The following is a 25,825-nucleotide window of genomic DNA, read 5'->3' as shown; positions in this document are numbered from 1 at the left end:
GTCCAAGGAGGTTCTGTTCAGTCTTTATAACACACTGGTGAGGCCTCATCTGGAGTACTGGGTGCAGTTTTGGTGTCCAGGCTATAAAAAGGACATAGCAGCACTAGAAAAGGTAAAGAGAAGAGCAACTAGGCTGAGTCCAGGACTACAGAGGATAAATTATGAGAAAAGATTAAAAGAGCTGAGCCTTTTAGTTTAAGCAAAAGAAGATTAGGAGTATACATGATTGAAGTGTTTAAAATTATGAAAGGAATTAGTGAAGTGGATTGAGACTGTGACTTTAATATGAGTTCAGCAAGAACATGGTGTTGTTGGCCACTGTAAATGACAGGAGTCAACAAGAAACTGTTGGGGTTCAAGCTGGGTCGCCCAGTTTAAATAAAGTAACTGAAAACAACAAGTGCTTGATCGCACGGTTTAGCAATAAAGCAAATATCTAGCTGTTGGCTGTGAATTTATCGGTTCTGGAGAGTGGTCCACTCTCAGGGTAGGAGCTCCATAATGCAGGTGACTCATCTCATTCTGAGAGTGCCTTGCTTTTATAGCTTCTGTACTGGAAAGGATGGGCTTAGTTGCCCTCAGTTTACCTTAAGGGAAAATTTTCCATAAACATTAAGAAATTTGTCTCCACACAGAGAACCACAGACACATGGAATAAGCTACCAAGTAGTGTGGTAAGACAGTAGAACTTTGGGGACCTTCAAAACTTGACTTGATGTTACTTTGGGGGAATTACTTGAATAGGACTGGCAAGCTTTGTTGGGCTGAATGGCCTGTTCTCATCTCGATTGTTCTAATGTTCTAATCAGGTAATGCTAAACATCCCTAGAAGACAAATAAAGTATCATCCTATCTATCTATCTATCTATCTATCTATCTATCTATCTATCTATCTATCTATCTATCTATCTATCTATCTATCTATCTATCTATCTATCTATCTATCTATTGACTGACTCACTTATCAACAAAAACACCATTTCCCGTCCTTTCATAGCAGTTAGTGCTGACCTAAATGTACTGCCATCCTGCTTTTTAACTAAATGGGAAATGGTGTTTTTGTTGATAAGTGAGTCAGTCAATAGATAGATAGATAGATAGATAGATAGATAGATAGATAGATAGATAGATAGATAGATAGATAGATAAGGCACTATATAATAGGTAGATAGATAGATAGATAAGGTACTATATAATAGATAGATAGATAAGGTACTATATAATAGATAGATAGATAGATAAGGCACTATATAATAGATAGATAGATAGATAAGGTACTATATAATAGGTAGATAGATAGATAGATAAGGTACTATATAATAGATAGATAGATAAGGCACTATATAATAGATAGATAGATAGATAGATAAGGCACTATATAATAGGTAGATAGATAGATAGATAAGGTACTATATAATAGATAGATAGATAAGGCACTATATAATAGATAGATAGATAGATAGATAAGGCACTATATAATAGATAGATAGATAAGGTACTATATAATAGATAGATAGATAGATAGATAAGGCACTATATAATAGATAGATAGATAGATAAGGTACTATATAATAGATAGATAGATAAGGCACTATATAATAGATAGATAGATAAGGTACTATATAATAGATAGATAGATATGAAAGGCACTATATGATATAGATAGATATGAAAGGCACTATATAATAGATAGAAGATAGATAGATAGATAGATAGATATGAAAGGCACTATATAATAGATAAATAGATAGAAAAGGCACTATATGATAGATAGATATGAAAGGCACTATATAATAGATAGATAGATAAGGCACTATATAATAGATAGATAGATAGATAGATAAGGTACTATATAATATATAGATAGATAGATAAGGCACTATATAATAGATAGATAGATAGATAAGGTACTATATAATAGATAGATAAGGCACTATATAATAGATAGATAGATAAGGTACTATATAATAGATAGAAGATAGATAGATAGATAGATAGATATGAAAGGCACTATATAATAGATAAATAGATAGAAAAGGCACTATATGATAGATAGATATGAAAGGCACTATATAATAGATAGATAGATAGATAGATAAGGCACTATATAATAGATAGATAGATAGATAGATAAGGTACTATATAATAGATAGATAAGGCACTATATAATAGATAGATAGATAAGGTACTATATAATAGATAGATAGATAGATATCAAAGGCACTATATAATAGATAGATAGATAGATATGAAAGGCACTATATGATAGATAGATAGATATGAAAGGCACTATATAATAGATAGATAGATAGATATGAAAGGCACTATATAATAGATAAATAGATAGAAAAGGCACTATATGATAGATAGATATGAAAGGCACTATATAATAGATAGATAGATAGAGTGAATGGCACTATATGATAGATAGATAGATAGATAGATAGGTATGGACATGCTTTCAAATTAAATAGTCTCAACATAAAATCAACAGCTCGAAATGCTCTTTTCACGCCAGCCATTGAGGAAGGTACAATATTAAACAGAGAGATTTCTATTTTCCTCCTGAAATTCTTTGAAAAGAATTGTCTGGAACGTGAGGGTGGAGCAGCAGGCTTACTAGTCTTTATATTGTAAACTGTAGCTTCTTTAATGGCAGACACCATCCCAGTGCTTCTCGGATGCACAAGAGAGCCCAATGTAAAGAGACACGAGTTCTTTCATCTGGAGCCCTGAGACTGTTGCAGATCCTGATGAAGATGGCACAGACACACCAGGGGTGTAACTTAAAGTTTTAATTTCATGGCCACTAGATCATACAGCCTGTTTGGCAGATCAAAAACGAAATATGAACCATTTCATATGTGCCAGATAAGCTGTTAATAAGCTAAGCCAATTGACATGGAAATGGGGACGCAGTGACACAGAGTAATACCCCATTATTGTGTCAAAAGGGAGTACATTTTGGAAGCTGACAGTCATGCCGAGTCTCTGTGTGTGTCAAGACGAGGACATAGAATGGCAGAGGGTTACACAGCTGTTCCTTTTCTATTCCTTGACATATTGACTATCACTTGAATTCTGAAACCTGACTGCTCACTCCAGAGTCGAGGAAAATTCCCCAGAATTTGAATTCTGTGGATTCCATCCAACTATGAATTTCTCCTAGCTTTTCTTTAGCTGATATTTTTAAGCTTAATCCTAAAAAATGTATTTAACAGTAAAAACGATAGTTAGTGATTAGTGATAGTCATTTTCTATTTGTCAACAATGACAGGGGACTGGGTGAGCAGTTTGTTCAGAAGTCTTGACACAACATGTTGCAGGCCACTGTTCTCTGTACCCTTGACATGAGTGATGCCACTAGCAGGGAGGAGGGAGAGGTAAGCAATATGCACAAGCTGTTTGGCTTTGAATGGTGGGAGTCACGTGGAATCGGTGTGTCATATTCTGAAACAGAACGTTGTGTACGGTTCATCTAGTATTTAAATCTAAAGTGCACAAGATTCATTTAATTGAAATTGATTCAACAGAGTGTAAGTGCAGTCCTATCACTTGGAACACACTCACTTAAAGACATCATTCTTGACACACTCTTTCCAAGGCATTTGTTGCATGTACTGTACTAATAAATTGGTAGAAGTGCTACATGACTTAAGAACTTCCACGCCCGGCAGGCATTGATTGGACGTCTGAGGAGAGTGCAGGGGCTGCTGGAGGTTGGCCAGCGGGAGTTTTGAAAATGGAAGCCGGCTAGTCAGTAAAGGAAGTCAGAGGTCTCTTGTTTGTGTCCGAGTTCACCCGTTTGTATCGTCAGCAATACCTTCGTCACCTGTGGAATTTCGTCTTTATCGTGGATCATCGCTCCTTTATGGACATATGGACTGTCTTGTGCCTGCCTGTTGTGTGAGTAATGAGTCGGATTTATCATTGTGATTCTTAGGTGGGAGCGCTCCCAAACCTCACCACCTCTCGCCGCAGCAAGATGTTTCCTGGATCGTCATTTTTCTCCTTCTTTCCACATCATCTGTTGTCACTGCATATTGGACTGTGTTGTGGAGTTGGTTGTGAGTGTTTATTGTTAGGTGTTTATCATGCTTGAGTTAATTTTGGGATCAAGTACAAAGGGAGGGATTGTGTTTTTATTTGTCTAGTTATATTCTACCTTCTACTTTTTTTTTCTTGTGATAATATATTCAGTTGGATTATCGTTTAATCCATTTGTTTCCGTGTCTCTGGGTGTGAGTGGTGCGAGTTGTGCCAAGGCTGGGTGCATTCCTAGGGTCCCCATTGAAAAAATAAATAAATCACCGTCCTTGCACCAGTGTGAATTGCCACTGCGCCCGTTACAAAGTGCAACACAAAGGAAATTTGAAAAAACAATAGAAAAACAGTAAGAAATAAAAAAGTGATAAAGGAAACACGATTCTGATTTGAGCCCGTTGACTGTCACACAGTTGCACAGATGGAAGTAGCTGATGGTATTTTTTTTTTTTTTTACCATTTTGTCCTTATTGCTTCGGGATGTTCTGAGTAGTGTCACGTGATTGGTTCGACTGCATTTTTTACCATCACAGGAAGTGACATAATAAATATGGCGTCAGTTAAACCACTCGGCCTTCCTCAGTGGATAGTGCACAGGTGGTGCAGTGGTAGTGCTGCTGCTTTGCAGTAAGGAGACTGTGGAAGATTGTGGGTTCGCTTCCCGGTTCCTCCCTGTGTGGATAGCGCTTTGAGTACTGAGAAAAGCGCTATATAAATGTAATGAATTATTATTATTATTATAAACTTACAGTTCTGTGCAACTCTTAAAGACGGTTCACTTCAATTCCAAGGAAGCTCTAATGCTAGGTTTTTGACTCCTTTTTACTTTCTCGTATATGAAGTTTGGGAAAGTATTGTAATTGTCCAAAAGTTCGACCTCGAGATTTTGATGAACTCGACGTTTTAGACCTCCCTGAGTCCGAAAATATCATTTTTGGAATTATGTCTGTGTCTGTGTGTGTGTGTGTGTGTGTGTGTAAACACCACAACTTGAGTACTCTTTCACTTAGCTCAGCCAAATTTTGCATTCAAGTATTAGGTACAAAACGTAGATTTCTATCAACTTTTGGGCTATTTCCGGTAATGGTAAGTGGTACTTTTTTATTCTTGTAGCTGCAGAGTCCAATTTATTCAACTTTACTTTTATAATAATTGTTCAATGTATTATTAATATGATTTGATTTGTTGTTGATGGTTCTTTAATGTACAGAATTTAAAAATATAACCATTGTCTTGTGGTTTACTCCTCAAATATACATCCCCATATCTGAGTATATGAGAAAGTCCAGGGGAGATCACTCACTATTTTTTGACTTTGACTTTAGTTTCAGTTTAGTGAAGTAGTTTTGGTAGCCCAGTCCTTTACTGTATTGGTAATGACTTCTGCCTGTCTTTGACTGCAATTTCTGACTTGTTTTCTTTTCATCGTCCAGTCATCTTTGCTCTCAAACAATCTCAGGAGACCCCCCATGTCTCCTAATGCTGGTAGGCCAGTGTGCCCTCTTTATAGCTGTAACTGGAATTTGTTGTTTATTTACATGATTTATTCCTGCTTTTGTTTTGCTACATTAATAAAGGTCAATCAACATAATGTTTAATGGACTTGAATGAGATTAGTACTCCAATAATAGTACTCTATTATTCTTTTTTATTTACTATTATTTTTCAATTTAAAATTTCCCTTATTAAGTTATAGCATTAATGTGTCTGTTGCCTCATTTATATTATTATATTTATTTTATATATTATATTTGGTATAAGATTCTAAATAGCAGTGCTTATGTTTGAGATGCACCATTTGTTGGAATGAAAAATGCAGTGCATTTTATTAATACATGCAATACAAAATACTGTACATTCCAATAGGTGACACATCATAAATATTAATGCTGAATATGCCCAATATCTACTGGGCAGACAGAAATCTTCTTATATTATATACTGTATGTACTCCAAAAAATTGATCATAAAATCAGACCCTGACTTATACACCCGTTCAAAAATACGACACTTCATTTTTTTTTTTTTTACATCTTCTTTCCTCCTCCTCTAATCTCACATCAGTTTCTCAGACTCATTGAATTTTGTTTCAGCAGCACAGTTACCAATTTCTTTTGCCACTTTAACGACTTTTAATTTAAAACCAGCTTCATATTTTCTTCTGATTGAATGCTCCATCGTAGTTAAGGGATACTCTTACGATAAAGGTGTATGAGGGTGTGAGATACAAAAAACACAAATCAGTGCAAACATCACTTCGGAATAGTTCAGGTATCACTGTGTGGTCACATAGGCACAATACATAAAAAAAAGGCAGTGTGCTCCGAGGTTACTCTCTCAGGTGAGTGTTAGCATATCATAATCTCTTGGACCAATAACATTCGACTTATACGACTGACATTATAAAATACCGGAAATTATACAGTAAAATCAAGCCCGACGTATCCGTGGGAAAACTTAAATGCGAGTATATACGGTAAATGGGAAAACACTCTCTCAGAATTGATTAGTTTACTTGTAATTTTTTGCGAAAAACCAGACTCCTATTTTAATCTCTGACGTAGTGCTGAAAACAGACTGGAACACAACTTATAGTAGCTTGTTATTTTTAATGCTGCCTTATGTTTCCTTGGAAAAACACAGAAATTGCAATTTTTTGTGACAAACCCCTCTGGTTCAGTGTAGGAAGGGACACATTGAATTCCACGGGCTGTTATGCATGGCACACACTTTCAATCCCTGAAAACCTCTTTTAAGCTCAGGCTCAGATGATTTTGATTACTTCTCCTATACAGTAGAGAAACAGGACTGGGTGATAAATGGAAACCGTAAATTAAAGTAAAAGGTCAAAACAGGAAAAGTCAATAAAACCGAGAGACAAAGCCAAAACGTGAGCTTGATTTGAAGTCGACAACCAGAAACTCCATAACTGCCTTGAAGATCTTTAAATATACAATGACAAAGGAAAACACAAAACCCTGAAAGAGGTTTGAGGTAGCCACCCCGTATACTTGAAAATCAAGCATAGAGAAAATAAGATGAAGTCTTTTGCAGATGGAGCTCAATACAGAATCAGGCTTACAAAGCTGGAGGTTATATATGGTGGGAACCAGAATTGAGGTCAGAAGGTGGGACTTCCTTCTGATGGTCTGCAGAGGATGAAAGAGTGAAAGTATTAGGTGAGAGCGCCAACCTCTGGTCCAGCACATAAATACCCACCTTTGAGCCTGTAGTCTGCTTCCCAATCGCACGTGTGTAACAACATGTGCTTTGAAATTTCTTTTGAATATCTGCAAATTCGGACAATCAGGAAGTCCAAAATGCTGACCTTTGAACTCCTGACCTGTGATGTCATGCCATCCATGATTCCAAAAATAAATAAAGATAAATAATATTCTGAAAATGATAACATAATAATGCAAAACTACCAATCATTACAGTATATATGACTTGTGATAAGTTACTCAACTGGCAGGAGTTATCTGGGCATAAAATGCAGAAACATGACAAGGAATGGTCTGCACAGGGTCTAGTCATTAAAAGGTGAGCCCACAATAGTAATTGGACATTTCTTCCAAACATCCATTACTGGAGGCATTATGCCCTATATATTTAAATGGTTGCCAGGATGTTATAATTTTGTGGACAATGAAATGAAAGCGGGATCAAGTGGGACTGGTGAGAGTCCAGGAGAGCTACCCCAGAATGTCAAGGGGCAGCAGAGGTTTCCCATGTAGTCTAGATAAGAACTCGGAGCTACATCATAGACAGTTTGGGAGAAGCCAAGGAGCTCAGCACCTTTAAAAAACTCCCATGAGGCTTAGAAACACACAAATACCTGAGGCTGATAAAGTGATGGGGAGTTTCAGGGGAATTAAAAGGCTACTCATTGAGCTTGGAATCGGGAGCTGAGCTGGAGCAAAGGCTCATCTAGCAGGGATATAGCGAGAAGAAAGAAGCAGTGATTGTGAGCTGAATGGGAACGCTTCTATACTGGTGGCACTGTATTTACATGGTGGGGAAGTAGAGAGCCCCTCTACCAGTAATAATTTAATTTTAGTCACAGTGGATTAGATTGAATTTTCTTCTTTATTTGATTTCTTTGTTATATTGCCCTCTCCCTACACTGAAAAAAGTATAACATTGATGTTGTTCATTCAACGTAAATTTTCTATTTCAAGCAACTTAAGATTAGTCATTTAGTTTTGTAGCTTGAAATATTTCGTTTCAGATCTCAATCAAAGTAAAAAAAATTGTTTCTACCAAAGTAAGTTATGGTGGAGGGAATAAACGTAGAAATCCTATTTCAGTTAACTTAATATTTTAGTTTGTTTGTGTGCTGTGTTGGAGGGGCCGTTTGTATATTCTTCCGGTCGAACTTTCCAGCATGCTGGCTTTCCAACTGCCAAAAAAGAACAACAACTTAAAAAATAGATTTAGTATAAAACAAGTGAATTGCACCCAATCACTCTAAATGATTTGCCTCAACTTAAAAATTGTGGGATCAATAAGCTAAAAAAAAATTACAGTAATCCCTCGCTGTATCGCGCTTTGCCTTTCGCAGCTTCACTCTATCGCGGATTTTATATGTAAGCATATTTAAATATATATCGCGGATTTTTTGCTGGTTCGCGGATTTCTGTGGACAATGGGTCTTTTCATTTCTTGTACATGCTTCCTCAGTTGGTTTGCCCAGTTGATTTCATACAAGGGACGCTATTGGCAGATGGCTGAGAAGCTACCCAGCATACTTTTCTCTCTCTCTTGCGCTGACTTTCTCTGATCCTGACGTAGGGGGATTGAGCAGGGGGGCTGTTCGCACACCTAGACGATACGGACGCTCGTCTAAAAATGCTGAAAGATTATCTTCACGTTGCTATCTTTTGTGCAGCTGCTTCCTGAAACGACATGCTGCACGGTGCTTCGCATACTTAAAAGCTCGAAGGGCACGTATTGATTTTTGATTGAAAAACAAACTCTGTCTCTCTCTATATCTCTCTCTCTCTTTCTCTGCTCCTGACAGAGGGGGTGTGAGCTGCCGCCTTCAACAGCTTTGTGCCACGGTGCTTCACATACTTAAAAGCCAAACAGCCCTATTGATTTGTTTGCTTTTCTTTATCTCTGTGACATAATCTGCTCCTGATGCGCACTCCTTTGAAGAGGAAGATATGTTTGCATTCTTTTAATTGTGAGACGGAACTGTCATCTCTGTCTTGTCATGGAGCACAGTTTAATCTTTTGAAAAAGAGACAAATGTTTGTTTGCAGTGTTTGAATAACGTTCCTGTCTCTCTACAACCTCCTGTGTTTCTGCGCAAATCTGTGACCCAAGCGTGACAATATAAAAATAACCATATAAACATATGGTTTCTACTTCGCGGATTTTCTTATTTCGCGGGTGGCAACCCCCGCGATAGAGGAGAGATTACTGTATATTGGTTCAGATTGAAAATATTAAGTGTGAATCATCACATTTTTTTTTAGTGTACAAAGTGGTGCTCACTTTGACTCTATATAAACAGAAGTAAATAAAAGGAATTACTTTCTCATGTGTGAGTTCTTCAAGTGGTTTCTTTTCTTTAGGAGTTTCAATCTAGGAGGAAGATGTTGCCATCCACCGTGGAAATAAAACCTTCATGCTGGTTGGTTTCATGACTGTAATAAAAGCAATGATTACATTCTAGAAGATGTTTTTATTTTGTTTGAAATTGTGAGGAAAACAGCATTTCTATATAGTTTATTTCATTATGAAAACCGTTGCTAAACAGAAAACATCCAGCTAAACTGTAGAGTGTGAGCCGAAACAAATCAGCCACATTTTGTCTATTATTTTGGATACATCAGGTCCTTTGAAAGCTTTGTAATTTATAATGAGGTAAAAATCAAAATCGTTCAAATACAAGAAAAAGATAAACAGCTTATGAATTCAGGCTGGAATTTGATTCCGATTTACAGTGAGACCCCATAGGTGCGAGGCTAAAACCCCACCAAAGGGTGAAAGTGCAAAGCGGTCTGTCAGCAGACACCTCAAGTGAAATTCAGTAATGGAAACACGAGCCCAGTGCACATTCCTGCTCTGTGTATTGCTTAGCCCTTAGTCATGCAGGGCGTTTAATCTTTGAATGTTCCAAGATTCCAGCAGCCCCCACCAGGAAGGGGCAGCGTAATCCTATCTGAGGTCATAACCCGTCAGCTGGGATCTGCTCCCTTGGACCCTCTTAGTTCTAATGCGCTGGGTCATGAGTCCTTCCAAGGGTCTCCCTTCGCTAATCCATAAAGCCTGCACGTGTATAAACACAGACTTCTCACCCATTCCTTGTTTATAGACACACTAAAAGTGGGCAGTTAAGAGAGAACTTGACAACATTCAGCACACCTGATGCTCAGCTCGGCATTACCTTCTTTTAGGTCCTATACTTTGTTGGTGTGGGAGCGTAAAGTGGGCATGAATGGATAAGTGGGCCCTAAAGTGGGCTGGGATAGGCTACTGCCTTGTGCCCAGTGCTGCTGGGATAGGCACTTGGTGGTGTGATTGGCATCGTTCACTTATTTTTTATTCTGCCATGGGCTTAGGAATTTAAGGGTATTCCGGGCGGTTGGAATTTTCATTTTTCACATTCTACTATATGCATACCAACATCTGGAAAAATGTTTAACTGACATGTTGACTTAAATGATAATATCTTTATCAGGCCGCCGTGAAGTTTTATGACGTGATAAAAAACATAACGCATAACATTCACAAACCTGCCGACAGGACGACAATCCATCACAGGGCATTGTAGGGTAGCAGGGGAGTCCAAAGCTGCTAACTCTGTTGTGCACCACGAGGGGTGCCAGGGCCAGTCCCAGAAGTACTTTAGGTGACCACCGAGCTGCTTTCTTATTTTAAATACAGCATGTAAACTTCACCCAGAATCCTTGGGTCCAAAACTCAGAAAGCATGGACCACTGCAGCTTTTGTGCCTTTATTTCATCATCATGAGGTAAGGTACGAGGGAAAATATTCTTTGGTTTTCTTCTTCCTCTTCATGTGTGGGTTCCATGTGCTTTCTCCATACTGTAGCGAGTTCCTCTTATAGTAAAATGAGGAGCCCGGCACACACGCGAATCTCCTACTGCTTAGGAAAAACAAATTCTATCAGGAACGGAACCAGACAGAACCTTAGCCCCAAATTTGATCCCCTTAGATAGAGATGTCCTTTATGTATTTAAAAAAGGAAATAATCACCCCAACAATTAAGTTAATTAAACAAACAAGAATATATATTGTAAACAGCCAAACAAAACTATAAACAACCTTTAATCAATCCTACCCAAATCTGGAACAAATAACCAATATGACCCCCTCCCCTTGAACCCCTCTATAATGCACTCTCCAGAAAAGGAAGAAAAAAAAGAAAAAACAAATATGACCATTTACAGACAGCACACAAATATTCACAACACAGACACATACAGTTAGGTCCATAAATATTTGGACAGAGACAACTTTAATCTAATTTTGGTTCTGTACATTACCACAATGAATTTTAAATGAAACAACTCAGAGGCAGTTGAAGTGCAGACTTTCAGCTTTAATTCAGTGGGGTGAACAAAACAATTGCATAAAAATGTGAGGCAACTGAAGAATTGTTTTAACACACTGTTTAAGGAGTTATCTTTAATTCCACAAGTCAACACATCCATAACCAGATCAGAGAAGCAAGGACTTGAAGAAGATTTAGACCTCCTCTAACTGGGGTCTTGTCTGTTACCCCAACACTGCTTTTAACCCGAGGCCTACCTCCCTCATACATATCCTGGACAATTCTCACATATTTCTCTCACACTGCTTTCTCTCTCTCATGCGCCTCCAGACCTCCTGACATGGCCCTCTTATCAAAAAGCCTTCTACAAATCAATAAATGCCATATGCAAACCTTTCTGATTTCTTGATAACATCTATGAGATGTCTCAATGCAAAGAATTCATCAGTCGTTCCTCTCCCTGGCACAAAACCAAACTGCTCCTTTCCTATGGTTGTCTCTTCCCAGAGCCTTCTCTCTATAACCCTTTCCCAAATTTTCATTGGGTGTAACATTAGCTTTATCCCTCAGTCCACAATCCCGAATATCTCACTTCTCCTTATACAATCACCCGGTTCATCCACTTCTCTGGTGTTCTCTCCTGTTCATTGATCTTCTGCATCAGATCCCACAGCACATCAACTCCGTCTTTCACTAAACATTTCCACTGGTATTTCATCCGGCCTTGTTGCCTTTCCATTCTTCATTCTTTTCAATGCCTCCTGTGCTTCCTCCCTCCTTCTTCTTGGCCCTGGCCCTTCATTTGGGAACCTATCCTAAATTACTACCTTTGGATTCTCTTCATTCAGCAGTTTTTCTTGATCCTGTCACACTCACTCAAGACCACACGTTGCCCATCTGACATCTGCTTGATCTGACTAGACTCCTTCTCAGCCTTGTTGCTAGCCTTTGCTGGTCTAAACGTCATTTCCTCTCCCTCATTTGTCTCTGACTTTTGTACACCTCCTCCCAAGCCCATGCCTTGGTTCTTGCCATTTCCCTTTCTGCCTCCTTGTTTGTCTGCCTGTACAGATCTCTGTCTTCCTCCCTCCCTGATCGGTACCAAATCTTCTTGGTCTCCTTCTTACCTGCACCACCCTGTTCCACCACTATATCTTTTTGTCCTTTGGTGGTCCTTCCTGTCGTCCTACCTAACACCTCTTCACCTACACTTAACACAGCTCCTCACCATTCCTCCACACTCCCAAATGACTGCACTTCATTTAAAAATGTCTCCCTTTTTCCTGTTCTTAAGCCCTTCCTCTTTTAATCTCCACCATTTTATCCTTGGTGCTACTTGCTCTGGTTTTATTGTCATGCTGATTCTGGTCTCCCAGTCCATCACCACCAGTTTATACTGCACTGTCACGCTTTTCTCATTTATGACCTTACAATTCTTTATCCCTCCAAAAGTGAGATCTTCTACACATTGTGACGCGTGAGTTGGTGTCATGCACCCCAAAGATGAGGCTGAGTCTCAGTACTTTAACAAAACCAGCTTTATTCAACTCGAAACAGGAACAGCATGGTTATTTATTGCAGCGAGGTCTACCATTATACTATATACAGACACAGCAAACAGGCAGGGTCCAGGCCAGGTCATTGGCCAAGTTATAATGTTCCCTGCATCACCCATTGGGAACTGGCGCTTTCCACATGGCAGCGGTCTGCTTGAAATCTAAGCAATCAAAGTAGACCTCAGTGTTAATGCTTGCAGTACACCATCTGCCTGAATGTATTTTGTAATGTATTGCATTCGTCATTGCAATAAATGGCGCATTACAAATATCTGTAGTAATTAGGAATGACAGAGAAATAGTAACTGGATGGACACAGAGATACATTTATCTGTTTGTTAAGGTGGATGTTTCTGATGTGCCATCTGTTGAAATGACAGGGACATTGTAACACAGATGAAGACAGAGATACGCAGACACACTTTTCCTTTTATTAAGGTGGATTACACAATCGTAAGTTTGCAGATGATGCCAAAGTCAGTGGAACTGCAGATAACTCAACTAAATATTACAGACAAAATACAGGCTTGCCAGATTTCTGGTAAGTGAAATTTAATATAAGTAAATGTAAAGTATTGCATACAGGAAGTACAAATGTTCAATATGATTACACAACGGGAGGTCTGAAACAGTTTTTCATAGGCAACTTTCAAATCATTACATTGACAATGAATATAAGTGATAGGAATGTAAACCCACTTAATCCAGGTATTTCATGGTCATGGAGCACCTAGATCTTACCCTGGCAGTATCAGGTGCAAGGTAGAAAACGGATGTGGGCAGCACACAACTGTGCATTGCAGGATCCACAGGCACAGTTACTAATTAACTTAACATGCACATCTGTGTATCATGCCAGATCCATTCAAACAGTGGCATTTACACCTCAGAATGACAGGTCTGTGAGGCAGTAGCACTAACCACTGTGCCACTCAGCCACTCTCAAGAAAAACACAGTTATAAAATACATGTGGCACTTCTGTCACTCTTGCGAGGCCTTCTTGGCATTATTTCCTCTAAAAGTCATTTTCATTTTACAGGGGTATGGCTAAAGCCCGAACGATGGCATACTTTGGCGAAGGCAAGGGTCCCATTCACTTGGATAATGTAAAGTGCGCAGGCAATGAGGAATTCTTGGCAGATTGTATTAAACAGTCCATTGGAATGCACAACTGTCGCCACAGCGAAGATGCAGGAGTCATCTGTAACTATGGAGAGCGAGAGATGGCAGAGGTGAGCGGAGGTAAGACTTGTTATTGAATGTTTTGTTTTTATTACGTTTTTGTGTTTTTCACAGTCCAACTGGCCATCTCTTTTCTCAGTCCTACTTTGTCCAAAGCAGGATTGTGGAAAACCAAATCACATTCAGTTCTCTTCAGGTAGGAGCTAATTCTGGACGGGACATCACTTCATCTTAAACACATTCATTCACACACATCCTCACACCGGGTCAGTTTACAGTTCCTAGTGAACGTACTTGGCACATCTGTGGAACGAGTGTGGAAGGGAAAACCAAATCATATGGAGAACATGTCACAGATGTCGAAAACATTTAAGTCTTTGCAAAGAAACAGCTAATGTTATTTATTCCTAAATATTTTGGAACATCATAATGTACTATAATACATAAATACATTTATCATATAGTGCCTTTCACTTGCACACTATCTATCTATCTATCTATCTATCTATCTATCTATCTATCTATCTATCTATCTATCTATCTATGTTTCTGTTATATAGTGCCTTTTATATCTATCTATCTATCTATCTATCTATCTATCTATCTATCTATCTATCTATCTATCTATCTATCTATCTATCTATCTATGTTTCTGTTATATAGTGCCTTTTATATCTATCTATCTATCTATCTATCTATCTATCTATCTATCTATCTATCTATCTATCTATCTGTCTGTCTGTCTGTCTGTCTGTCTGTCTGTCTGTCTGTCTGTCTGTCTGTCTGTCTGTCTATGTTTTTGTTATATAGTGCCTTTCATATCTATCTATCTATCTATCTATCTATCTATCTATCTATCTATCTATCTATCTATCTATCTATCTATCTATCTATCTATCTATCTATCTATCTATCTATGCTTCTGTTATATAGTGCCTTTCATATCTATCTATCTATCTATCTATCTATCTATCTATCTATCTATCTATCTATCTATCTATCTATCTATCTATGCTTCTGTTATATAGTGCCTTTCATATCTATCTATCTATCTATCTATCTATCTATCTATCTATCTATCTATCTATCTATCTATCTATCTATCTATCTATGCTTCTGTTATATAGTGCCTTTCATATCTATCTATCTATCTATCTATCTATCTATCTATCTATCTATCTATCTATCTATCTATCTATCTATCTATCTATCTATCTATCTATCTATCTATCTATCTATCTATCTATCTATCTATCTTCTCTGAGATGCTTTCCCACTGTAAGAGTGATCCCACCATGCTTTGCGTTTGTTGCTTGTATTGATGTCTCCCTCTATCTGGACACAAAGAAGACTGAGTGCTCCTATTTATGAGGTGGCATCGGTCGATTCCTGCTTTGCATGCACAGCTTAACTTACACAGTGGCTTCTAGTTGAACCAAACAGTTATTAAAGACATTAAAAAAAGGTGTTTAGTTTTCACCTGGAAAATAAGTTTTAAGGTTTTCATCTTAATATAAGTAGGATTTGTTTTTTAGATATCTACATAATCCTCCTTCCATAACAAAAGTTTGAGATGAATGCCTGTGCTTATTACTAGGAGTCTTTCTAGTTAGAGGTGAGCAAATTCACCTGAGGGATTTGTGGGTTTTACTGAAGATTCGTGATTTCTATACTGCCCCCGGGTGGCAAATGGTACTTTTGAACATGTCCATCCATCCATTTTTCTAACTTAATAATACTGTTTACTTATATAGCGCCTTTCCCATGTTCAAGGCACTTGCTTGAGCTTGGGATTCCATTTTCCTAACTTAATAGATAGATAGATAGATAGATAGATAGATAGATAGATAGATAGATAGATAGATAGATAGATAGATAGATACTTTATTAATCCCAATGGGAAATTCACAGTAATAATAATACATTTTATTCAAGGTGCTTGCTTATTCAGGGCAGTGTTACATAGGCTTTTGAACATCAATTTTTTTTTCAGTTCAATTCTTTATTGTCATGTGTACAAGTAAAAGTGATATGTACAATGAAATGCTATATATGATATGTAACTTGTGTCCAACCCTAAAGACACAAAGTTCCTACAGGAAGAAACAAGTCAGATAATGCATGCATGGTGTAACGCTCCCGTGCGGTTCAGGACTGTGGACACCACAGCCCTCGATGGACTTAGTTCAACAGGTCGGTTTGCTGATCTTTCTCAATGTATTTCAGGGTTGTGGGTTTGAAGCATGGCGTTAAAATGAAATCCATGTTGGTGCTTTTAATCATTCTCATCAAATCATTCTTGGTGTTTTCCAGAACTTATTACCCCTAGCTGTGGACTGAGATTTGTTTCTCCTCGACAGAAAAGGATCATTGGAGGAAAGAACTCTTTACGGTACGTCAGTGAAAGGTTGCTCTTTTCCCAGAGGACAGCTTGAGTTGCTCATTTGATACTTACACTTGTAAGAATGTTAGTTAGGCATGTGATCTTAAATTAGTGGTAACAGTTCTGAAATGTGTGCAGAGTACAGAGGAAATCGTACTTGCCTGACCAACTGTGTTATTGTCTGTCTACCCCTTACACTTGTCCCGCACCCTAATAATAACACACACACACACTCAGATCCTAAACACAACGTTGCCCTATGAATGACACACACCCAACTGGTTAACTTCCAGCACTTTAAACCACATAAGTGCTAGAAGAATAACACAATTTGTCACTCTGTTAGAACTTCAAGAGACTTACTTATTATCAGCACGAACAACATACAATGGAATAATAGGAATATGTTTAAACATACAAAGGCTCAACATCTTTGGTTATACGCCATTTATCAACCAAAGATGTCTTACTTTATGTACTGTTCCCTACTATCGGGTAGAGCTCTGACCCTCAGCCTTAAAGCTCACAGCACAGTGAGTATGGCTGCTCCGGGTGCTCCTAAAAAAACAACTTTATTACTTCAATCACTCTGCATATAAAGGACAAAGTATAGAAAGATGAAAACAAGTTAATATCTCTCTATTACAAAACAAAATCATGAGATGAGACTATTGCCATGAGATTTTTTCAAGTCTCGGTCCTCTCACCTCTCATTCATGTGAATGCTTTTGTCAGATACAGTTCCTGCGCTCTCAGCTCTTATAAATTTTTACATTTTCCTCACTTTAAGTTCCCAATAAAAGAAGACTTATTATGTCCAAATCTTAATGAAGAATTTCATCCCGAAGGGTTATCAACAGAAGAAATGAGTACACGGGCAATCCTAGCACTGAGAAACGATGAAGTCAAACGAATTAACGTGAAAATTATTGGTTACACGGCAATGACATGTAAAATTTTAACAGGCGACAAGAAAGGTAGTGTAGTACATCTTCCGCGGATAACATTAGACATCAAAGGAGATCTTGATATGCCATTCGTATTAAAATGTTTACAGTTTCCCTTTAGAATAGCTTTTGCTATGACAATTAACAAATTACAGGGACAAATATTTTAAAAAGTCGATTTATTTATTAGAGAGAAAGAAATGATATTCACTCACAGGCAGTTATACGTTGCGTTGTCACAATGTAAGTCCAAACACGGAATCAAAATTCAATGCGATATTGATGAAACGTTGATTCAAAAAATTGTTCTTACTGAAGTTTTACTGTAAAAGTGTAAGTTTAAAAAGTATTTGTGTGTTAATTTCAAAGCCAAACAGAACGAAAACATATAACGCAATGAATACCTCTAATGCAACATGAAGCATGATTTTCTTTCAATTTATTACATTTTAATATTTTTTCCATCCATCCATCCATCCATTGTCTCCCGCTTATCCGAGGTCAGGTCGCGGGGGCAGCAGCTTGAGCAGAGATGCCCAGACTTCCCTCTCCCCGGCCACTTCTTCTAGCTCTTCCGGGAGAATCCCAAGGTGTTCCCAGGCCAGTCGAGATACATAGTCCCTCCAACGTGTCCTGGGTCTTCCCCGGGGCCTCCTCCCAGTTAGATGTGCCCGGAACACCTCACCGGGGAGGCGTCCAGGAGGCATCCTGATCAGATGCCCGAGCCACCTCATCTGACTCCTCTCGATGCAGAGGAGCAGCGGCTCTACTCTGAGCCCCTCCCGGGTGACTGAGCTTCTCACCCTATCTTTAAGGGAAAGCCCAGACACCCTGCGGAGGAAACTCATTTCAGCCGCTTGTATTCGCGATCTCGTTCTTTCGGTCACTACCCATAGCTCATGACCATAGGTGAGGGTAGGAACATAGATCGACTGGTAAATTGAGAGCTTCGCCTTGTGGCTCAGCTCCGTTTCCACCACGACTGACCGATGCAGCGCCCGCATTACTGCGGATGCCGCACCGATCCGCCTGTCGATCTCACGCTCCATTCTTCCCTCACTCATGAACAAGACCCCGAGATACTTGAACTCCTCCACTTGGGGCAGGATCTCGCTACCAACCCTGAGAGGGCACTCCACCCTTTTCCGGCTGAGGACCATGGTCTCGGATTTGGAGGTGCTGATTCTCATCCCAGCCACTTCACACTCGGCTGCGAACCGATCCAGAGAGAGCTGAAGATCACGGCCTGATGAAGCAAACAGGACAACATCATCTGCAAAAAGCAGTAACCCAATCCTGAGCCCACCAAACCGGACCCCCTCAACGCCCTGGCTGCGCCTAGAAATTCTGTCCATAAACGTTATGAACAGAATCGGTGACAAAGGGCAGCCCTGGCGGAGTCCAACTCTCACTGGAAACGGGTTCGACTTACTGCCGGCAATGTGGACCAAGCTCTGGCACCGATCGTACAGGGACCGAACAGCCCTTATCAGGGGGGCCGGTACCCCATACTCTCGGAGTACCCCCCACAGGATTCCCCGAAGGACACGGTCGAATGCCTTTTCCAAGTCCACAAAACACATGTAGACTGGTTGGGCAAACTCCCATGCACCCTCCAGGACCCTGCTAAGGGTGTAGAGCTGGTCCACTGTTCCGCGACCAGGACGAAAACCACACTGTTCCTCCTGAATCCGAGGCTCGACTATCCGACGGACCCTCCTCTCCAGGACCCCTGAATAGACTTTTCCAGGGAGGCTGAGGAGTGTGATCCCTCTGTAGTTGGAACACACCCTCCAATCCCCCTTCTTAAAGAGGGGGACCACCACCCCGGTCTGCCAATCCAGAGGCACTGTCCCTGATGTCCATGCGATGTTGCAGAGGCGTATCAACCAAGACAGTCCTACAACATCCAGAGCCTTGAGGAACTCCGGGCGTATCTCATCCACCCCCGGGGCCCTGCCACCAAGGAGTTTTTTGACCACCTCGGTGACCTCAGTCCCAGAGATGGGGGAGCCCACCTCTGAGTCCCCAGGCTCTGCTTCCTCATTGGAAGGCATGTTCGTGGGATTGAGGAGGTCTTCGAAGTACTCCCCCCACCGACCCCAAGTCGAGGTCAGCATCGCACCATCCCCACCATATACAGTGTTGACACTGCACTGCTTCCCCTTCCTGAGACGCCGGATGGTGGACCAGAATCTCCTCGAAGCCGTCCGAAAGTCGTTCTCCATGGCCTCCCGAAACTCCTCCCACGCCCGAGTTTTTGCCTCAGCAACCACCAAAGCTGCATTCCGCTTGGCCTGCCGGTACCTATCAGCTGCCTCCAGGGTCCCACAGGACAAAAGGGTCCTGTAGGACTCCTTCTTCAGCTTGACGGCATCCTTCACCGCCGGTGTCCACCAACGGGTTCGGGGATTGCCGCCACGACAGGCACCGACCACCTTATGGCCACAGCTCCGGTCAGCTGCCTCAACAATAGAGGAACGGAACATGGCCCATTCGGACTCAATGTCCCCCACCTCCCTCGGGATGTGGTCGAAGTTCTGCCGGAGGTGGGAGTTGAAGCTACTTCTGACAGGGGGCTCTGCCAGACGTTCCCAGCAGACCCTCACAACACGTTTGGGCCTACCACACCTGACCGGCATCCTCCCCCACCATCGGAGCCAACTCACCACCAGGTGGTGATCAGTTGACAGCTCCGCCCCTCTCTTCACCCGAGTGTCCAAGATATGTGGCCGCAAGTCCGACGACACGACCACAAAGTCGATCATCGAACTGAGGCCTAGGGTGTCCTGGTGCCAAGTGCACATATGAACACCCCTATGCTTGAACATGGTGTTCGTTATGGACAATCCGTGACGAGCACAGAAGTCCAATAACAAAACACCACTCGGGTTCAGATCGGGGGGGCCATTCCTCCCAATCACGCCCTTCCAGGTCTCACTGTCATTGCCCACGTGAGCATTGAAGTCTCCCAGCAGAACGAGGGAGTCCCCAGAAGGTATGCCCTCTAGCACCCCCTCCAGGGACTCCAAAAAGGGTGGGTACTCCAAACTGCTGTTCGGTGCATACGCACAAACAACAGTTAGGACCCGTCCCCCCACCCGAAGGCGAAGGGAGGCTACCCTCTCGTCCACCGGGGTAAACCCCAATGTACAGGCTCCAAGTCGGGGGGCAATAAGTATACCCACACCCGCTCGGCGCCTCTCACCGGGGGCAACTCCAGAGTGGTACAGAGTCCAGCCCCTCTCAAGGAGATTGGTTCCAGAGTCCAAGCTGTGCGTCGAGGTGAGTCTGACTATATCTAGCCGGAACCTCTCAACTTCGCGCACTAGCTCAGGCTCCTTCCCCTTCAGAGAGGTGACATTCCACGTCCCAAGAGCCAGCTTCTGTAGCCAAGGATCGGACCGCCAAGGTCCCCGCCTTCGGCCACCACCCAACTCGCACTGCACCCGACCTCCTTGGCCCCTCCCATAGGTGGTGAGCCCATGGGAAGGGGGACCCACGTTGCCTCTTCGGGCTGTGCCCGGCCGAGCCCCATGGGTGCAGGCCCAGCCACCAGGCGCTCGCCATCGAGCTCCACCTCCAGGCCTGGCTCCAGAGTGGGGCCCCGGTGACCTGCGTCCGGGCAAGGGAAAACGCCGTCTAAAATTGTTTTTCATCATAGGAGGTTTGTTTAACCGCTTTTTTGTCTCATCCCTCACCTAGGACCAGTTTGCCTTGGGTGGCCCTACCAGGGGCATAAAGCCTCGGACAACAGAGCTCCTAGGATCATTGGGACACGCAAACCCCTCCACCACGATAAGGTGGCGGTTAAAGGAGGGGCGGCGGTTAAAGGATATTTTTTGCTATGGTTAATTACTCACTGTAATGTAAGTTAGTTAGTTCTATTATGCATATGTAACAATTCCCATGAAAATAACAATCTGTTTAAATTGTACATCTGCATCCCAATACACGAGTGGCAGAACCGCAGAGTGGCTAGTGCGTTGCGCCTGCCGGGGGTTGGCGAGCAAAGCAAGCAGGGGGCAGTGCCCCCTAGTTTGTTAAAGAACAATAATAAGTAATGGAAAATAAGATCGTAAAGTCTGGATAAATAGTCTTAAAAAAGCTTACTGAAAGGAATTAGAGATGTCAAGGATGAATGTCCCAGGGCGGCATTGATTTAGCAATCGATGTTCATGAAAATGGCATTAACTGACGATCGGATGAAAACTGGTCACACGTGTCTTTGTTTTCTCTTCTGACGTTGCTCTTCTGTTGTTGCTGTTTCTCTTCTGACGTGGCTTTCAGACTAGGCATATTTATTATAAAATTTCTTGCCGGGGGTTTCACAACACACTGGCTGTCAATATGATGGATGAATTTTGCTCAAACTCTTTAATCTATCTTTTCCCAAATAATAAAGTTTTTTGATGTTGCCTGTGGTATCGCCATGTCTTCCTTTCCCAGGCTGTAAACCAATTTAGCAATATGTTTGAACAACTGTTATAAAAGTAAGGTATAAGGGAAGAAGATATGCTTTGATGTTACAATGCCTATACAAGTGTCCTGTATCTGAATTCATCTTGTTGGGATTGAGCAAAACATAATGAAAATATAGAGAAAACTTTGCAGATTTATACACCATAACACCAACCAACCTGCAATGCATCGCCACTCTTCAGCCCCATGATAAACTAGAATGTATAAAAATACATAACTGTTACTTAACAGAAAACAAAAATCAGCTCACCTGATGTAGCCCTTACCTCTGTTTGCACTTGTTATTGGGCTTAGCCAGTGTGGATCATAGGGGGCGCTTCAACCTCTCCAACCCGACACAGATAGATGCAGGAGGCACAAGTACAAAGCACACATTTTTATTTCTTTTGTTTTCTCTCATGGGAAACGCCTTCCCCCGTTTCCCACGGTACAGCACATTTCACAGCAAGCACAAACACTTCTTTTCTTTCTTTTCTCTTCCTTTCTTTTTCCTCCACTCCTTCCGGCAAGGTTCATCTCTGTCCTCCCAAGTCAGGCTCACCGAGAAGTGTCCACTGGCCCCTTATATACGGCACCCGGAAGTATTCCAGGTGCTTGGTGATGGGCTTCCAGCAGCACTTTCGGGTGTGGCGGAAGTGCTGTGCTCCAGGGCTCAGCGTCTGCTGTAGCACCCTCTAGTGGTGCCCATGGACCCCAAAAGGGCTGTATCAAACTCCAACTCCCATGGAGCCCTGCGGGAGTCTGAAGCACTGCTGTCATACATGGCAGCTGCCACCTAGCGTTCCGGGGGAGGTAATGTTCTGGCCACATCTCCTCCCCTACTCCTTCCACTGTGAAGCCATCCTGGCTGGGCACGGACCCTGCCCAACCATCATCACACCCAAGTGTTCTTTTAATTGACGTGAGTTCAACAAGGCAAGGGGGAAATACGTGCTACAGCCCAAAGGTGACAGACAGCTGGGATGACAGGGTGTGCTCTCCTAGTGTTGTCTTAAGCCCAAATCATTATTCTCAGTGTTTCTAGTATTACTGACTATGGACTACCTATAAGAATAAATAATATGCTTCTCTCTACTGGCTAAAAGCCTAACGACTACATTTATAATGTAGGCAGTTCCTTTTTGTTGCCCTCTGTGGAGTTTCTTTGACAATGGCTACATTATTAAAGTACTTCTAACTTGTAAAGTCAAAGCAGTGAGTGATGCTGATATTTTTAGACTAATAAGCCTTAGTTCAGTATATGGCATTAAAAGCTTTTGCAGACCCAACTCAATTGTGTGCCGTATTGGCTTTCTCGACAGGCAATCTTTCTGAAAGCAGTTAAAAACAAGATCTCACCACATAAATTAATTCTTTTCTTCATAAACGTCTGAAATTGCACACTTGTCTTGGCTGGAACAGAATGTGTCTGCAGACTTCTGCTTCATATTTCACTAAAGAGCACTGAAATGTCTGGCCGGTTCAGTGGTCCGGCAGCCCCGTCTTTTGAAACAGTAGATTGAGCAGCAATGTCTAATTGGCTAAAGTTAATGGGATCCATTTCTTTGTTTGAGGAAATCTCCTTCCTATCTGCCTGGAGCAACACACACTGCACTCCGGTATGTGCTCAATTGAAAAGTCAACTTTAATGAAAGGGGGGTCTCGTATCCCCCAACCTGTGGTACAAAATAAACAAATAAAAATAAAAGTTTTTTTAAGGCTGATACTGCCCACCGATTTTAACATTACTTGATTGGCCGATTTTGATACAGATTACGTTTTTATTTCTTTATCGCTTTAAAAAACTTTTTACATTAGGGTCCTACATAAACAGACACACAGAAGTCTTATGTCCTATCTTAAAGTGTATTTTTATAATTGAACTAAAGACAACAGGTGTTAACTGTTCATTTTTTATTAATAAAATGAAATTCTTTAGGCATATTGTTCAGTGATCATAAAATACCGAAATAAATATAATATCTTTAAAATACATACTTTAACTAATAAAACAGGTACTAAAATATTTATCCATAATACATATAGCATAAAAGAAAATTAAATGCTTCTCATAATTACAAGCTGTCATATTGTTCAATTTTTTCTGTAATGTACCTGCAAGGCTTAATTAAAAAAAGTAGTTTTCACCATTTCTCTAACAACAAATATATATGTATATATATATATATATATATATATATATATATATATATATATATATATATATATATATATATATATATATATATATATATATATATATATATATATATGTATATATATATATATATATGTATATATATATATATATATGTATATACTGTATATGTATATATATATATATATCTTTATATATAATACGCTACCGTAGCTGTTCGCTTGTCTGTCCAGGATTGTAAATCACCTGTAGCTCACAAATTGTTTGACCTATTGACCTGAAATATGGTACACATATACTACGTAACCTCTACTATATGCTTTCGGGGTGATGATTGACCTGCAAGGTTATTCCTCTTTTTATTTTTATTTTATTTTATTTTAGAATCAACGCTTAGCAAAGGCCAGCAAGGCGGCTGTGTGGCACATGTGTACAGGCGCCATTCTCATCCCTACCACCTTCACCATCACTTCCTCTACCTCTTCATATCTTAAATCATTCTTGAAGCAGATTGAAGACTTAAGTGCCAGCTTAGGTGAAAAATTAAAGAAAACGTACTAAGTAATTGGAACACAAACACTGACTTGATCAGTTTTAATGCGAAAAGATGCCGACGAAAGAAGAGAAGAAGTGGGCCGCTAGGGTGGAGAAAAGAAGAGCTGCTCAGGAAGCAGAAAGCACATCAACCTCTGAGCAAACGCATGGTAAACGTACAGAGAAAGAGGAGGAAAACTATAAGTCAAGTGTATTCACTGCATGTTATCAGGCAGGGCGCTGTTACTGGTATAATATAATAAGCATTTAAATGACCTGAGTAATTTCCATCCATCCGTCTTTCAAATTAATTGCAATTTCTAATCTAGAAGCATCTTTTTTTTGGCAGTTTGTGCAGGGTTCGTTGGACCAGCTGCTGGTTGCCTTTGGACCCCCAGTGTTATCGCCCCACCTTTGCTGCTCAGGTGAGCACAGATGGAGCCTCCACTTCTCAGTTCCACCTTTTGGGCTTGAAAAATAAGCCCTTTGAAGAAACTCCTTGGTTGATTTTTTTTGAGACAGTCTACTTTTTTGAGCCTAAATATGTGAATATTAATTGCACCAAGTATTTGAACTCTGAAGTCTTAATGAAGTCGTCACAGTCATCTACAGATTTTATAGCACCTTTACTCTCACATGTCACATCACAAAGCTAAACCTTCCATATAGCACCTTTCAGAAATCCCGCCAGAGAAGAAGCAGAAGGATGCAAGGAAAATCATTTAAGGAATATTCCGCCCAAAAATTATATTTGTAATATACCGTTTACCTTATGTTGCTTGTATAGATATATATACATGAATGTATATTCTCACACAATCGATTCATTAATACTGGCAATTAGACACTGCTTAAATGTAAATATACTTGCACTTATAGGCTTTAATCATTAAATTATTTATTGCACTACAGCTCTTTACTCTTAAAATATACATTTATTATATTCATACAGGTGTTCTTTTTCCTTCAGTGATCACCTAGTCATAATTCTTGAAGTATAATTATAAAATATGGATTATCATTTTAATTAT

The 25,825-nt window shown here is 40.4% G+C and overlaps 1 protein-coding gene across 2 annotated transcripts in view; it reads left to right on the top strand.

Annotated features, from left to right (window-relative positions):
• prss12 (serine protease 12) overlaps positions 1–25,825 on the top strand; it is a 153,114-nt gene that overhangs the window by 68,371 nt on the left and 58,918 nt on the right. For both annotated transcript variants that reach the window (XM_028804991.2, XM_028804990.2), the window contains exons 9-10: positions 14,169–14,371; positions 16,625–16,703. In XM_028804991.2, the coding sequence (XP_028660824.1) occupies positions 14,169–14,371; positions 16,625–16,703 (282 nt within the window). The remainder of the gene's footprint in view (positions 1–14,168; positions 14,372–16,624; positions 16,704–25,825) is intronic.

This window comes from Erpetoichthys calabaricus, chromosome 7 (genome assembly GCF_900747795.2).
Source record: "Erpetoichthys calabaricus chromosome 7, fErpCal1.3, whole genome shotgun sequence".
In the NCBI taxonomy this organism is placed as follows: domain Eukaryota; kingdom Metazoa; phylum Chordata; class Cladistia; order Polypteriformes; family Polypteridae; genus Erpetoichthys; species Erpetoichthys calabaricus.
The sequence above is the reverse complement of the archived record's forward strand: the minus strand, read 5'-3'. Positions and strand labels throughout refer to the sequence as shown.